Source organism: Sinocyclocheilus anshuiensis, unplaced genomic scaffold (assembly GCF_001515605.1).
Source record: "Sinocyclocheilus anshuiensis isolate Anshui unplaced genomic scaffold, SAMN03320099.WGS_v1.1 scaffold1262, whole genome shotgun sequence".
Classification (NCBI taxonomy): Eukaryota; Metazoa; Chordata; class Actinopteri; order Cypriniformes; family Cyprinidae; genus Sinocyclocheilus; species Sinocyclocheilus anshuiensis.
The window spans coordinates 506,026-520,783 of record NW_015558617.1 but is presented as its reverse complement, the minus strand read 5'-3'; the positions used below and the strand labels follow the sequence as shown (position 1 = coordinate 520,783).

The 14,758-nt window shown below is 38.9% G+C and overlaps 2 protein-coding genes across 4 annotated transcripts in view; both read left to right on the top strand.

Moving 5' to 3' along the window:
- Positions 1–5,731, top strand: part of LOC107680390 (bromodomain and WD repeat-containing protein 3-like) — a 37,075-nt gene extending 31,344 nt beyond the window's left edge. For all 3 annotated transcript variants that reach the window (XM_016476267.1, XM_016476268.1, XM_016476266.1), the window contains exon 40: positions 3,914–5,731. In XM_016476267.1, the coding sequence (XP_016331753.1) occupies positions 3,914–4,590 (677 nt within the window). In that variant the 3' untranslated portion in view covers positions 4,591–5,731. The remainder of the gene's footprint in view (positions 1–3,913) is intronic.
- An 835-nt stretch (positions 5,732–6,566) lies between these two features.
- LOC107680401 (charged multivesicular body protein 1b) lies at positions 6,567–10,076 on the top strand. The gene is made up of 8 exons (XM_016476281.1): positions 6,567–6,723; positions 7,351–7,448; positions 7,875–8,021; positions 8,113–8,181; positions 8,305–8,412; positions 8,483–8,526; positions 9,129–9,201; positions 9,289–10,076. Exons 1-8 carry the CDS (start codon positions 6,708–6,710, stop codon positions 9,331–9,333), a joined length of 600 nt encoding a protein of 199 aa, XP_016331767.1. The 5' UTR covers positions 6,567–6,707; the 3' UTR covers positions 9,334–10,076.
- The last annotated feature ends 4,682 nt before the right edge of the window (positions 10,077–14,758 follow it).

Below are 14,758 nucleotides of genomic sequence, written 5' to 3'. Positions count from 1 at the left end.
AATTTCTACTCTCTGAACTCTCCTAGCTCTAACTTCATATCAGATGGAAATATACCATTTTCCAAGGAAAGATTAACAATAAATGTAATAGTTGGAGCTATAATATCTGCAGCATCTCTTAAGAATCTAGCTGGAATATCGTCCAGCCCAGTTGACTTAGACACTTGAAGCTCTTCTAGCATTTTAGTAATTTGATTTACACTAACTTTAGCAAAAGAAAAACTATTTGGCAACACCCCTTGTTTTAAATAAAATCTCTTAACAAAATCAATCCCATAATTTCCTTTGGACAGAGGGAGCTCATCAACTAGACTATTAGCAATTAATGAAAAGAATTAATTAAATTTATTAGCAACTTTATTTTTATCAAATTCTATCTTGCCATCAATATCTAGACCTACCTTTGATACAGTAAATTTCGCTTTACCAATTGAATGGAACCTATTTAACACCTTCCACAGAGATTTAGGATCTTCTTTGTTTTCTTGAATTTGTTCCTTAATAAAAGGACGTTTTGCCTCCTTTATATTTTTCTGTCCTAAGTTTCTAAGTGCTTTAAATTTTGAATAGTCTTCCTGATTCTTAGTTCTCCTATAAATCGAGAGAGCCCTATTCCTATTTTTTAATATTTCCAATATTTTCTGATCCATCCAAGGACTAGCTCTTTGCTTAACTCTCGCCTGTCTAAGGGGGGCAATTTTGTCCATTACTTTAAGAAATAAAACTTTAACATTTTTCCAAGCATCAACTATTGAGATATTTTGAATATCATTCCAATTAACTCATTGCCTTTTGCCTTTAAAAACTTCAATATTATATTTTTTTAACGATCTAGTTCGTACTGTTTTATGATTCTTATTTTATATTTTACTACATTTTCTTGTACAAAAAATGTATTATGATCACTGATACCGTATTCAATTACTCCTTTCTGGGAAATATATTTTTCATCAGATACCAAAATAAGATCGATGGTACTTTCCCCACCTTTCCAAACTCTAGTAGATTTGTTTATTATTTGGGTTAAATGGAATAATTGGCATAATGACTGTAAAGCTTTAAAATGATCCCCTTTTCCATTATCTATATTTGTATTAAAATCCCCCATAATAATACATTATTTTGCCAAATCGTCGTTATTGTTTGTTCAAAACAAACTCCAGTCCCTCATAAAAATTGTTTTGACTGGGTGGACGATAACAAACTCCAAACAGTATAGGCTTAGTCACAGACAACAATAAATCCAAGAACAATAACTCTTGCTCAACATTAAAGGAACACTCCACTATTTTTGAAAATAGGCTCATTTTCCAACTCCCCTAGAGTTAAACAGTTGAGTTTTACCGTTTTCGAATCCATTCGGCTCGATATGGCTAGGAACTATACTCTCATTCCGGCGTAATAATCAAGGAACTTTGCTGCCGTACCATGGGTGCAGCAGGCGCAATGATATTACGCAGCGCCTGAAAATAGGCTTATTGGAAGTTACGGAAGTTAGCCTATTTTCAGGCGCTGCGTAATATCATTGCGCCTGCTGCACCCATGGTACGGCAGCAAAGTTGCTTGATTATTACTCCGGAATGAGAGTATAGTTCCTAGCTATATCGGCCTAGAAAATCGCAACTTTTCATTTTCCGTCGGTCTTAGTACACGATGTAACTACAGAAGGGTCAAGTTTTAAATAGGAAAAATATCGAAACTCTTTGGTCATTTTTGAGCCAGATGCTAACGGTCTAATCAGATTTAATGATCTATGCTAAGCTGCAGCTAAAAGTGCTACGCCAGACCCGGAGATCGGCTGAATGGATTCGAAAACGGTAAAACTCAACTGTTTAACTCAAGGGGAGTTGGAAAATGAGCCTATTTTCAAAAATAGTGGAGTGTTCCTTTAATGTCGAACACATTAAAATTAATATCCGATCTAATAAAAATACAAACACCTCCTCCTTGTCTATTGCGATCCTTCCTAATAACATTATAATCGTCTACTTTTATTTCATTATTAGTTACAGATGTGTCTAACCATGTTTCTGTTAAGCAAAAAATCCCCACTTTACAATTCTTAAGTAAACACCTTATTTCATCAACCTTGGGTAACAAACTCCTTATATTTAAGTGCACAAAATATAAACCTTTTGTGTCAAAATAGTCCCCAAACAAATCGGCAGAATCTCTTGATACTGGAAGAGTCTCTTCATCAACTAAGCTCTCATCGTGTTCGGTGCCTTTCTGGTCCACAACACGTCCTCCCCGGCAAACTGTCCTCTCCAAACTAGACCTCGCAGCCGCCTCGTCGTCCATCACGACCACGCCATTACCCATGAAAAGGTGGGATATATTAGCCATGCTGTTAATATTTGGAGCCCTGTCACTGCATGACACTCGTACCTGTACAACAGCGGAATTTCGTTCAGCCAAGTACGATCCGGATTCCAAAACTCGCCCTTTGTAAAAACCGGGACAAACTTCCCCATTAGGACCTGTACAAGGGTGAATGTCGCCTGACAATAACAGGCATTGATAATAAATGTTTCTTGAGCACCAAATCAGCATATTGGAATTAGTGTTGCTTTCGTCAACAAAAATTATGACTAAATATCATTGTCAACGAACCTTTATCATGTGATGAAAACGAGACGAGACGCAACGTAAATGCTGGTCATGTGACGATGACTATAATTAAATGTATAATGCAATATTGTTGACGAATAAAAACGAGACTAAATGTGGTTTACAAAATAAAAACGATGCTAAAATGTCTCTTCATTTTCGTTGACCAAAACGAGACGAAACAAAATGTTATAACGTTATTTCGTCTCGTTTAGTCGCGTTATTATTATTATTTTGCAGTATTTCTGTTTCCTGTGTCTCACTTCAGGGGCTGCATCAGGTCGCACTGCGCAGACGCAGGCAACGTCACTTCCTTAAGCCCCACTCGCGGCATTATTTAGACCAGTGTTTCCCAACCGGGGTGCCGCGTCTGTCGAGAGCAGGGGTGCAGTGTAAAAAATCCTTTTTTAATATTTTTAAATTGCTAAAATGTTCAAAAAAGCAGCTATTATATAATATCCATTTCTAATGTCGCCAATAATTAGAGATGCACTGAAATTCCGGCTGCCGAAAATTAGTTCACCGCTCAAGATTTACTTTCCCGTGGTGTGACGCTCTGCGTATTATCCCGCTCTATGCGTGTGTTTGAAATGGGTTTGGCTAAAAGAAAATTTTGGTTTCGTCTATACTACTAGGTACTTATACTATATTGACTGGGTTAAATAGAATTGCATTTCTAAAAAGAGACTAAAATAAAATTTTCATTGACTAAAACTAGACTAAATGTCATCAGTTTTTGTCGACTAAAACTAGACTAAAATGTCATCAGTTTTCATCGACTAAAACTAGACGAAAATAGTCATGGATAATTCTGACTAAAATAAGACTAAAATGCTCAGACTTTTAGTTGACTAAAACTTGACTAGACTAAAAAGAGTATGAACGTGACTAAAACTAATAAAAACTAAAATGACAGCTTCACACAAAGACTAGACTAAAACTAAAATTAAAACAGGCCGCCAAAAACAACACTAATTGGAATTAATTCTGAAGTATCATGTGACACTGAAAACTGGAGTAATGGCTGCTGAAAAAGCAGCTTTGCCATCACAGGAATAAATTATGTTTTTAAATAATTTCAAATGGAAACAGTTGTGTTAAATTGTAATAATATTTCACAATATTACTGTTTTTACTGTATTTTTGATCAAATAAATGCAGCCTTGGTGAGAAAATGAGACTAATTTCAAAAGCATGAAAAAATCTTACTGACCACAAGCTTTTGAATGGTAGTGTATATTGCAAAGAATTTGCTTTACCTCCAATTTGACCATGAAATTGTGTCCTCTGTGCATCTATATAGGTGGCAATGGCTTTCTGCCAAACGGAGGTCGAAGTTCACGTCGGAGAGCTGCCACGTTAACTGAAGAGGGAGAGGTCTCTGAATGTGAGAGTACCAGCTCATCATCATCCTCAACATCCGCATCGTCGTCCTCTTCCGGAACCTCGTCGTCTTCGTCCGAGAGTGACGACAGCGGGGCTGAGGTGGCCGGCTTTGCCGACGGCGGCGATCATGACTACAGCAAAGCCCCGCAACACAAACAGAAAGGCAAAGCGGCATCGGCCTCTGTTGAAAACACAAAAGGAAAACGGAAAGGAGGAGCGCAAACAACAACACCTGAGAAACGAGCACGCCGAGCAAATGAAAGAGATGAAGAGGAGCCTGAGGAAGAACCAGAGGAAGAGGAGGAACCTGAGGAGGAAGAGGAGGAACTTGAAGAAGAAGAGGAATCAGAAGGGGAAGACGATGTCATTTCGTCGTCAACAAAAACTGGAAGTCAGAGGTCAAATCAAAGTACTCCAAAGTCGGGGCGGGTTAATACTCGTAACCAGGGTCGAAGGACTGTCCTGTACAACGATGACTCTGAAGATGAGGGGATGACAACAGACCCACTGAATCTAGGAATGTCACGTTCTGGAAGAGTCCGTCGCATGACTGAACGTGCAAGGGTCAGCCATCTCATGGGCTGGACACATTGACATTTTATGATCTTTACAGACTCACTACAGCGATACTGCAGGGATTTTGTTTTTAGTACTGTCTTTTTGTGACTTGTTTGTTTTGCTGTTTTTGTCTCCGAAACTTGATGTTCATGACTCTTCCTGGACTGTGGTGCTCTCTCTTCTCTGTGGTTTCCACAGAAACTACCACGCCATCAACAGCCACACCTCTGCCTTATTCTGGTCCAGAGCGCTAAAGAGTCAGCTTTCCTTCCCTCTCTCTGTGTTCATCCTCCCTTCCTCCTCCTGTTTCACTTTGATTTCCAGCTTGGTTTCTTTTCTGGTTTCTTTCACTCCGAGGAATTTATTCTGTCAGAAAGATGGTGCTGCTCTCCTCTCCCTTCCTCCATCTCGGATTCTTTTCATACCCTTTTTTACGCAGGGGGTCATTGAGAACACTTACGTTTACCGTCTAATTCAGCTGACTTGACTTTACTATTAAATCAGGTTATGCATTTACCTCTGTTCAATAATCAATTTTGGTGCAGGTGCAACCTCTGAGGTGCATTAACTACTTCCAGATCACTCACCTTAATCTATTTGAGCACAGACACGAGGAGGATTATGGGAAATGTAGGAGAAAATGCACTTCTCCCTTCTCCTCTTGTTCAAATACACAAACACTTCAGACTGTTTTTACAGAATATATTTATATTTTTCCACTCTTGTATGATACACTTTGATTCATTCTTATCTTGCAGTAAGGAGAACATTAGTATTGATAATGTTTGCACATTTTATGTCAAGTATATGTGGCAGCTGATTGGTGGATGTGAGGTGATGTCTGAATCCTGGACTCTGGCTGGTTCAGATATAATGTAAATTGAAGCTGGTGCCCTCAAGCTATCTGAAGAGCAACAGACTGTTTATTTTTATTATTTTATTATTTTCTCTACGCCATTATCATGAAAGACTGAAAAGGCTGTTATGTTTTGAACAAGGAAGACAACAAGAAACTCTGAAAATCATCTACTGTGATCATGTAATCAATGTTAATGTGTTTCACTGGTGTATTTTCAGGATAGTGAAGACATTATAAATGGCATTATAAATTGAAGCGATCATAAGTTGAATCTGAGTTTGGTTTGTGGTGTCAAGGGGTGTGTGTACAAAAATGATTTTTTTTAAACACTGGAACATCTCTCTCTCTCTTTCTCTCTGATTTGACCTTCCCTTATCTTCTTCTGTTTATCCCTCTTTCTCACTTTTGTTTTTCTCTCTATTGCACTACTGTGGAAAGCACCCTCTCCATCCAGTCTCTAAACTGCTTTTCCTCACCTGTTTAAAAGATGTTTCCCAGCCAATCAGGATACAGCATTAACCTCCTCGGGCTCTGTGTTGTTCCCTTCATTTAAAAAGGAGTTGAACAGATGAGTTTATTTTGTCTGCTCATTTCCTTTCCATTTCTCATGGCCCTTTTTTTTTTTCCTTTTTTGTATCAGGGATCTGTTGTCATGTGACAGTCTCAGTCTGTTCAGTGACAATAATAATGAAGATGGTCATGATGTTAGATGTCATAAAACTTATGTCCTGTTTTTCTACACATTTTGGATTGGGTTTTTTTTATATAATAAAGGTGTAACTGTGATTTGTCTCTCTGATCCGTACCAGTCAAAAGGACATGAATGTAAGTAAAACTATGATGTATTTTATCTACATCTATAGACATATATAGATAACTATGGATATATATATCCATATCCACACTATGTGTGTGTGTGTGTGTGTGTGTGTGAGTGTGTGAATCGTTATCCTCTCTTTCGCTGTTTTGCCAGTGACATCACCACGATCGCTGACCTGAGCGCATGACTGTGACGTCACTCCAGTTGTTTGGAGAAGCCGGTGTTCCGGTAAATTCAGTTCCCCTGTGGGCGAAATCATGACGTCATGATTTTAGTACTAAAGTTGCGCAGGCGCTGTGAGGGGGAAACAGGGGAACTGAATTCGCCGGAACACCGGAAGTGAAGGAAGATTACAACAAACAGAGAGGGGGACAGCTACTGATCCACACGAAGAGCTTGGCAAAGTCACGACTGAAAACTACTGCCGTCTAATCGTCACACTTCCTCAAGAAGAACCAGCAGCCGAACCGGATTATGTCGAACATGGAGAGTATCCTTGCGGACTGCAGTGGTCGGGCCCGGTCCAGATTCACTATGGGACTCTAATCACTTTCACTTAGAGTTACTTATGGGTTTAACTCGGTGGTGGCAACATTTTAGCATATAACGTTACCAATAGGTCGAGTCACATTATAGCCGTTATATCAAACAAAGCTCATTCGGGATTTCTTGTCTCATCGGTGGAGGTAACGTTACAGATTGATTTACAGAGTGGATTTTAGTATGTAACTTAGTAAAACGATTTAAATTGGAAAGTTAAAGGAGATGGGGAACTCCCCGTTCTGTTTTTAATTTAGTCAGTTTATGAAATGACAAGTGATTATTTTGGTAATTGGGTTATCAAAAACATCGTCAAATTCCGCCAGGTACGACTGTGACGTAGAGTTACGTAATGTCGCCGCCTATGTGTTATTTAGGTGAACTCTCAGCCTGTCAGACTAGTTTGTTCGGTTTCGAGACAGTGTACATTGTTTGTTTATAATGTAATCGTTATTGTTACATTGTTGAAGTGTGTATTGGGCATATTTTTTTATAAATAAAAATCTATTGAAGGTATCAGATAGTAACACAAACATTGCGGTTCTGTTTAAAATCTTTCCTTGACTTTTGACTTCAGAGAATTTGTTTAACCTCAAGTTTGCAGCCAAAGAACTTCAGCGCAGCTCCAAGAAATGTGACAAAGAAGAGAAAGCAGAGAAGGCCAAGGTCAAGAAGGTAAACAATCACAAACAAAAACAAAACACATATCCATTGAATGGCATTTAGACGCTCCATTCATTTAGAAAAAGTACCTTTAGGCTGTAGTATCTTAACCCAACAGATTTTGGAGCTGCTTTATGATTTTTAAGCTTTGCATAGAAAAAAGTACTGATACATTATACTTGTGAAAAAATTGAAAGTAAACATACATGTTCAAGAATTATATTAAATATAAAAGTCAAAATATCTAGCCAAAACGTACTTGAGTGAAAGTTCTCATTAATGTTACAAACTTTTTAAAGCAGTCTGATCACCAATTCTGTTCACACTTAAGCTCATCCATTTTTTGCCATATGTAAAATGTATTGCTTCAAATCTAAGACAAATCTAATTTAATGACCAATGTCCCGATGAACCACTGCTTATGTCTGTGTTACTTAGGCAGTCCAGAAGGGCAATATGGAGGTTGCCCGGATACATGCGGAAAACGCCATCCGCCAGAAGAACCAATCAGTGAACTTCCTTAGAATGAGCGCTAGAGTGGATGCGGTGGCTGCTCGAGTACAGACGGCAGTCACCATGAACAAGGTACACAAACTGCTTTTTCCTTTTAAACTAGATATACCCAAGTATTTATCCAATAGATTTAACAGTTAACTTTTGATTTTTAATTCTCCAGGTCACCAAATCTATGGCGGGGGTGGTGAAGGGCATGGACGTAACCCTGAAGAGCATGAACCTTGAGAAGGTGAAAGGACGAGTTCTTTGTTCTTGAAGTGTTTTCATTGAGCAGCTCATAAAAATAATTGCGTTGATCTGATTTGTTTAGATTTTATTGGCAGTATTAATTCTCTGTGTTCTGATTGGTCAGATTTCAGCTCTAATGGAAAAGTTTGAGCGCCAGTTTGAAACTCTGGACGTACAGACGGCTCAGATGGAGGACACAATGAGCAGCACCACAACACTCACTACACCACAGGTGATGCATACACTCGCTTACTACGCTGACATAGTTGTTTTGCCTTTTGTGACACTATGCTGTGTTTTAGGGTCAAGTCGATGCTCTGATGATGGAAATGGCAGATGAGGCCGGGTAAGAACATTTCCAAATGCTGAGATTATTATTATTTTTTTTTTTTTTAAGTAAATACTATAATACACACTACCATTCAAGAGTTTGGGGTTGGTAACTTGTTGATGTTTTTGAAAAGTCTCTTATGCTCACCAAGGCTGTATTTATTTGATCAGAAATACAGTAAAAAAACATATTGTGAAATATTATTAGAATATATAATAATTGTTTTCTATTTTTATACATTTAAAAATATAATTTATTCCTGAGATGTCAAAGCTAGATTTTCAGCAGCTATTACTCCAGACTTCAGAGTCACACGATCCTTCAGAAATCCTTCTAATATTCTGATCAGGTGTAAATGTCTTTACTGTCCCTTTTTTGGTCAATTCAATGCATTTACTTAATAGAAATGTAAATTTCAGTTGATTCCAAACTTTTGAACGGTAGTGTATTATTATTATTATTATTTCTATATGATATATCAGACTGAATTATTGACTAAGTAATTTAATCAGTTAGCCAATAATTACTGATATTCAGATTCATCTTTTTGGTAACTGAACCCAATTTAGGACAAAAATGTAAGATTAAAAAAACAATGCCTGTACTTGTGCCTTTAGGCTGGACCTCAATATGGAGCTTCCTCAAGGTCAGACAGGATCGGTGGGAACCAGCGTAGCATCTGCAGAACAGGTATTATAACACACATACTTGAATATAGAAATACGAACAAACTCATGTCAGATATGTGCTATAATGGTTTTATATTTGTCACTGTAGGACGAGCTCTCTCAGAGACTGGCCAAACTCAGAGACCAGGTTTAAGGAAAACCAGGTGTGTGTGTGTGTGTGTGAAAGAGAGAGATTGTGTATGTGTGAGTTTGTATAAATCATATCCCCTGTTTACTGGCCACTGGAAATATTGGCCTCATTGTTTATTTGTGTTTAGTTCTCTTTTTATGCAGTTGAGGATGGGTGTGCAGCTTTTATTATCCACAATAACCTGCTGGAAACTCGATTAGACACAATTACAAATGTTACATGGTAACGCTGCTGTTACCCTCAGGTTGGTTCTGGGGTCCTGCTCTAATCTCAGTCATTAATTACTGAATTAAAGATTATTATACATTTCTTTGTAATCATACTCTTTTTTTTTTTTTTTTTTTTTTTTTTTTTTTGCGTTCATGTTTTAAATACCTGCTTGTCTTTCAAATACATTTTATGCCAGTGTAGCTACATTAACCTACACCAGCGTTGATATCAGACAAATATTGAGTAAAATCTGTTTCTTCCTGCTGCACACATGGTTTGCCTCTGCTTTGAAGCATTGTGGGAATTTGTAATATAAAATGCATGTGATCAAGATGATGATTTGAATAAAGTGTCATCATTTTGTCCAAAGCAGTAAAATCCCCAGTTTATCAGATTATTTATGTTTTAACACTGATCTTTCTGTTCATTTATTCTATTTTGGTTTAAAGCTTTTGGCAATGTACGGCTTGATCCGCTGGTTCAAATGAGAACATATATATGTTTGTGTTTATATAAATAAACATTTTGCAAATCCATTTTTTGACTGTAACTTATTTATTGGGAATATCAGTTTTTCTACAGAGAACAATCTGACGTTCTGATTCTCCGAGTCTGACATTATGACACTGGTTTTCAGATTTGGTACAATGACTGTGTGATTGGCCTGTTGTGCCGAGAGTCACAACAGGATAGGGTTTTGATTGGTCCATTGAGCTCAAACGTTAGAACAGTGATAGGTTTTGATTGGTCCGCTGGATTGAGTTAGCAGGGCTGTTACTGGTACACTGATGCTGCGTCCCAATGTGCCTATTATACTACGCCCTTAAAGTATGTACTTTTTTGGTGAGGAAAAAGTACACACTTATGAGTGTGTAGTAAAAGAGTACGCAAGCTTTGGGACACACTATCACGTCATACAATTGCGTCTTTAACGGACCGCTCTGTCGCACAGTTACACGCACTGTCACCGTAAACTGGCCTGTCAGTCATCTTGTCACAGTTTACATCCTCCACTTTTCATTTCATTTAACTTCCTACCATATCGGAGAGAAAATAAGTAGCACGTTGATCTGCGTGCCGCGGGTCTTCATGCAGAGAACTGCTCATATTTTCTGCATAATGATGCATTTAAAAGTTAATGACCAAACGGATGTTTATAAAAGTCTACATTGCTGTTGCAGATGAAATATAACACAGATAACATTAAATAAATACTTTTTTACCAGGTTAAATGTTGATTATTAGTAACTCAAACCCCTTTATCTAAACCTCTCTGTTTAACCGTCGGTCGCGCACATCCGCCATGTTTGTAGTTTTTTTTTTAACGCTTTTTATTCATGTTTGTAGATCTCAACCTATGATCTCAACCGAATCATTCGTCAAAGCGCAATGGTTTGTGGGTAATATTAGCCATCAGAGTATGCACGGACATAGACACAATAAATACCTAGACGCCTCATTGGCCGCTCGACGGCACGTCAACGTCGCCGCCATATTGGTGAAGGCAACTCTCATATCGGGACAGGCGAAAACATTATATTGTAGTTTATATCATAAAGTAAATTGTGTTATGAGCACAATATGTACAGTGAGCACTTTGACAAGACAATACCAGACTGTCAGGATTAAGGATGGAGCTAAATCATCTCTTTAATTTCACTAACGTTACTTATTTGCAAAGATTAAGTTTGTCATCACTTGATTATAAGGATTTCATAGCTTATCATAAATCTGTGGACTTATTTATTTTTTTTCCTTTTTAGCCAATTGCTAACAGGACAACGTAAGCCTTAAGGAAAGCTGAAGAAAGCCTGTTCTCTGCATTTCTAAGAGAGTAGGCTATACTTCCACAGCCTAATGTTGTATTAGTACTAGTTAAAACCCAGAATAGCCCTGAATGAATGGCCAGAATTACCCTGCTCATATTCTAACCACACACTCTCTCTCCCCCCCTTACTTGTTTCTTACTTTGTCTTACTTTGTTTAATAATTATTACACAATACTGTTATAAAACTACATTTCATGATTATTTATTTTACTTTATAATTTACTATTCATTTATTTTTCATAATCAGAATCAGAATCAGAAAGAGCTTTATTGCCAAGTATGTTTGCACATACAAGGAATTTGTTATAGTGTCACAAGCTTCCAGTACACGGAGACAACAATAACACACACATAATAAAAATGAGATGTGAATAAAATACACATGCATAAATATAAACCACAAAAAAATAATAAATTGTATGTACAGGTGTGCTATAGATGGAGTAGGAATAGAATAAAATAAAATAAGTTGTAGGGATGTACTAGGGTTTAGGGTGATAATTAAGTATAAGGTTATTGCACATACTGTACTATAAGGTCTGTAGTCATTAAGTCCTGTTATCTTGGGTTTCTTTGGGACGGGGATGATGGTGGAGCGTTTGAAGCATTATTGTCTATTCTGTATTATTCCACCCTTGATTTACATATTCTACTTGCTATTATTAATCTATTGTTATTCATTTATTTATTTTGGTATTATACATATAATTTATGCTATTATAAATCTATTATATACTGTTGTACTCGCTTTTTATATTATTCACTTTACTACAACTTGTACTACATATACTTTTAAATATTACATATCACTTTTACTGTGCACTGTATCAGTGCATAATATTTTACTACTGTAACTGTAAGTTTGACTGGATCCATAAAGGATTATCAGTATTATACATATAATTTATTCTATTATATACTGTTGTACTCGCTTTTTATATTTTTCACTTTACTACATATACTTTTTAATATTACATATCACTTTTACTGTGCGCTGTATCAGTGCGTAATATTTTACCACTGTAACTGTAAGTTTTACTGGATCCATAAAGGATTATCAGTTGCATTTGTTATTGTTTGTTGTGGAGTTTCTGTATAGAGTGCTATCAAAATAAAAAGCAGACTACCAAGAGTGTCACTTTTTGATTTGTATTCGCCGGTTTTATTCAATTTTCTCAATGATGGTAAATTATTAGTGCTTAAAGATGTATTATTTTGATTTTCTTCCAGTATTTCAAAGGGAATGAGCTGTGTTCTGACCTGAAGCACAAGGAAAGCTCAAATGTTGGGGTTGAAGACAGAGAAAGCAATGAAACAACTTAATTTCAGTTATTTCCCGGGTTCGTGACTAACAAACCCAGATAACCCCGCCCTCGGGAAAAGGCAGGAAAGGGGGCGAGGCCATGCTGTGCTGCTTTAGAGAAGAGGAAGAAAAAACTAGAGGTGCACGTAAAAATCTATTCATATATGAATCGTAGTTCTGTCTTCTAATGATTCTAATAGATTCACAAGTTTCAAAATCAATGTTCTAAAGCAGCGGTTCTCAATCCTGTTCCTCGCGTTCCCCTGCTCTGCTCTCTCTCTCTCTCTCTCTCTCTCTCATTCAGCTCAGCTCCAACAATGAACTGTTCCAATTATACACTTATTTTCACATAGCTATGTGAAGCGTTAAACATGTACACGCGTGCAGTTGCCGTACTGTATTACAGCTTTAATCAGGATAAAACCGTATATTAAAAGCTAGCATAAGCAGTAGCATTTACAAATACCAGTGTATCTAAAAGTATGAGACAACAATAAACAAAAAACATAGGCCTACCATTAAAAGCCGTGCTTGCACAGGTTCTGCACGATCCTATTTAATAATATCCTCTGCTTCTCAATTGGGCTCAAACTGATTAGCGATATGAATGACGCCGTTGTTTACAATACAACCGGAGCACATGCCGCTGAGGTGAAGGGCGGGACGTTTAGCACTAGAGGCGGTTTAGCCAATCACAACACACTGGGCTAGCTAACCAATCAGAGCCCATCGCTTATTTCTGAGGGAGGGGCTTCATAAAATGAAGGAAATGATCAGTGTGTTTCTCAGAGAAGGGACAGAGCGGTGTGGAATAAATGTAAATTATGTGAAAAATAATGCATTTTTTTAAAAAACGAAGCATTAACACATTAGACTGCACCCCATAAACACAATCAAGCCTAGAAAAAAAACAGTGAATCACCCCTTTAAACCTTTATTAAAAGGTAGGGTGGGCATTTTCTTCCAGAAACATGTGACCCTGGAGCACAAAACCAGTCATAAGGGTACATTTTTTTAAATTAAGATTTATACATCATCTGTGTCAGACTCTGTTCCATGTTTTGTGTGTGTTCTGCCCCTCGTTTCCCGTCCGGTATTGAACGTCAATCCCCGTGTCCTACGTGTGGTTTTCCCTGTTGTAAATAAAGTCTGTGATAATTCTGGAATCTCCTTCATCTCCTCTCTCCTTCACAGTTGGCACACCGTGACAGAATACCAGACCAAAGCAGTGAGCGGCACCTCTTCTCTCAGTGTTTTTTTACGTTTTAGAAAGTGTTTTTGTTTTCCCGTTTGTTTCTCACCGCATCATGGAAATCGCCGCTTGATTCATCGCCATAGCCCGTAAGGATCTCCCCTTCGTCGAGTATGCCTGGGAGTTCTGCGGGCCTGTTCGCGGCGACGGCTTTAGATGGCGCCACGCTCAACTTTCAGTTCAGGATCGGGGCCAATTGCTATCACCCCGTGGACCTCTCAGACACCACAGGACTGAGCTGGAGGGAAGGGATCCTCCGGTGTCTGGAGAGCGTCCAGCCCCGATCCAGAACCAGCCCACCGGCCGCAGCTCTCTCCAGCCCGCCGGCAGCTCCGATGTCAAGCCCGCCGGCCACGGTATTCCCAAGCCCGCTGGCCGTTCCTCAGTCAAGCCCGCTGGCGGCAGCTCTCTCCATCCCGCCAGCCGTTCCGAAGTCAAGCCCGTCGGCCGCGCCGATGTCTAGCCCGCTGGCCGCGGCATTCTCAAGCCCGCTGGCCACCGCTGACCCAAGCCCGCTGGCCGCCCTATTCACCCGTAATCAGAAAAGGAAGAAGAGGAGAAATGGACGGCTCAGGGCCCTCTTCCTCGCCCGAGTGCGCCTTGCCCCAGAGCTCGCTCCAGTGTCGGCTCCAGCCCCAGGGCTCGCTCCAGTGTGGGCTCCAGCCTCCGAATCCAGCCCAAAGAGGGCTCCTGTTCCCGAGTTTAGCCCACGGAGGGCTCCTGTTCCCGAGTTTAGCACACGGAGGGCTCCTGTCCCCGAGTGTAGCCCAGTGAGGGCTCCAGTCCCCGAGTTTAGCCCAGAGAGGGCTCCAGTCCCCGAGTTTAGCCCAGAGA

Bases quoted from the DNA above. Each gene is read 5' to 3' on its own strand.
- LOC107680401 (XM_016476281.1), top strand. The intron at 8,413-8,482 runs GTGATGCATACA...GCTGTGTTTTAG, and splicing joins CAACACTCACTACACCACAG to GGTCAAGTCGATGCTCTGAT. The intron at 9,202-9,288 runs GTATTATAACAC...TTGTCACTGTAG, and splicing joins GCGTAGCATCTGCAGAACAG to GACGAGCTCTCTCAGAGACT.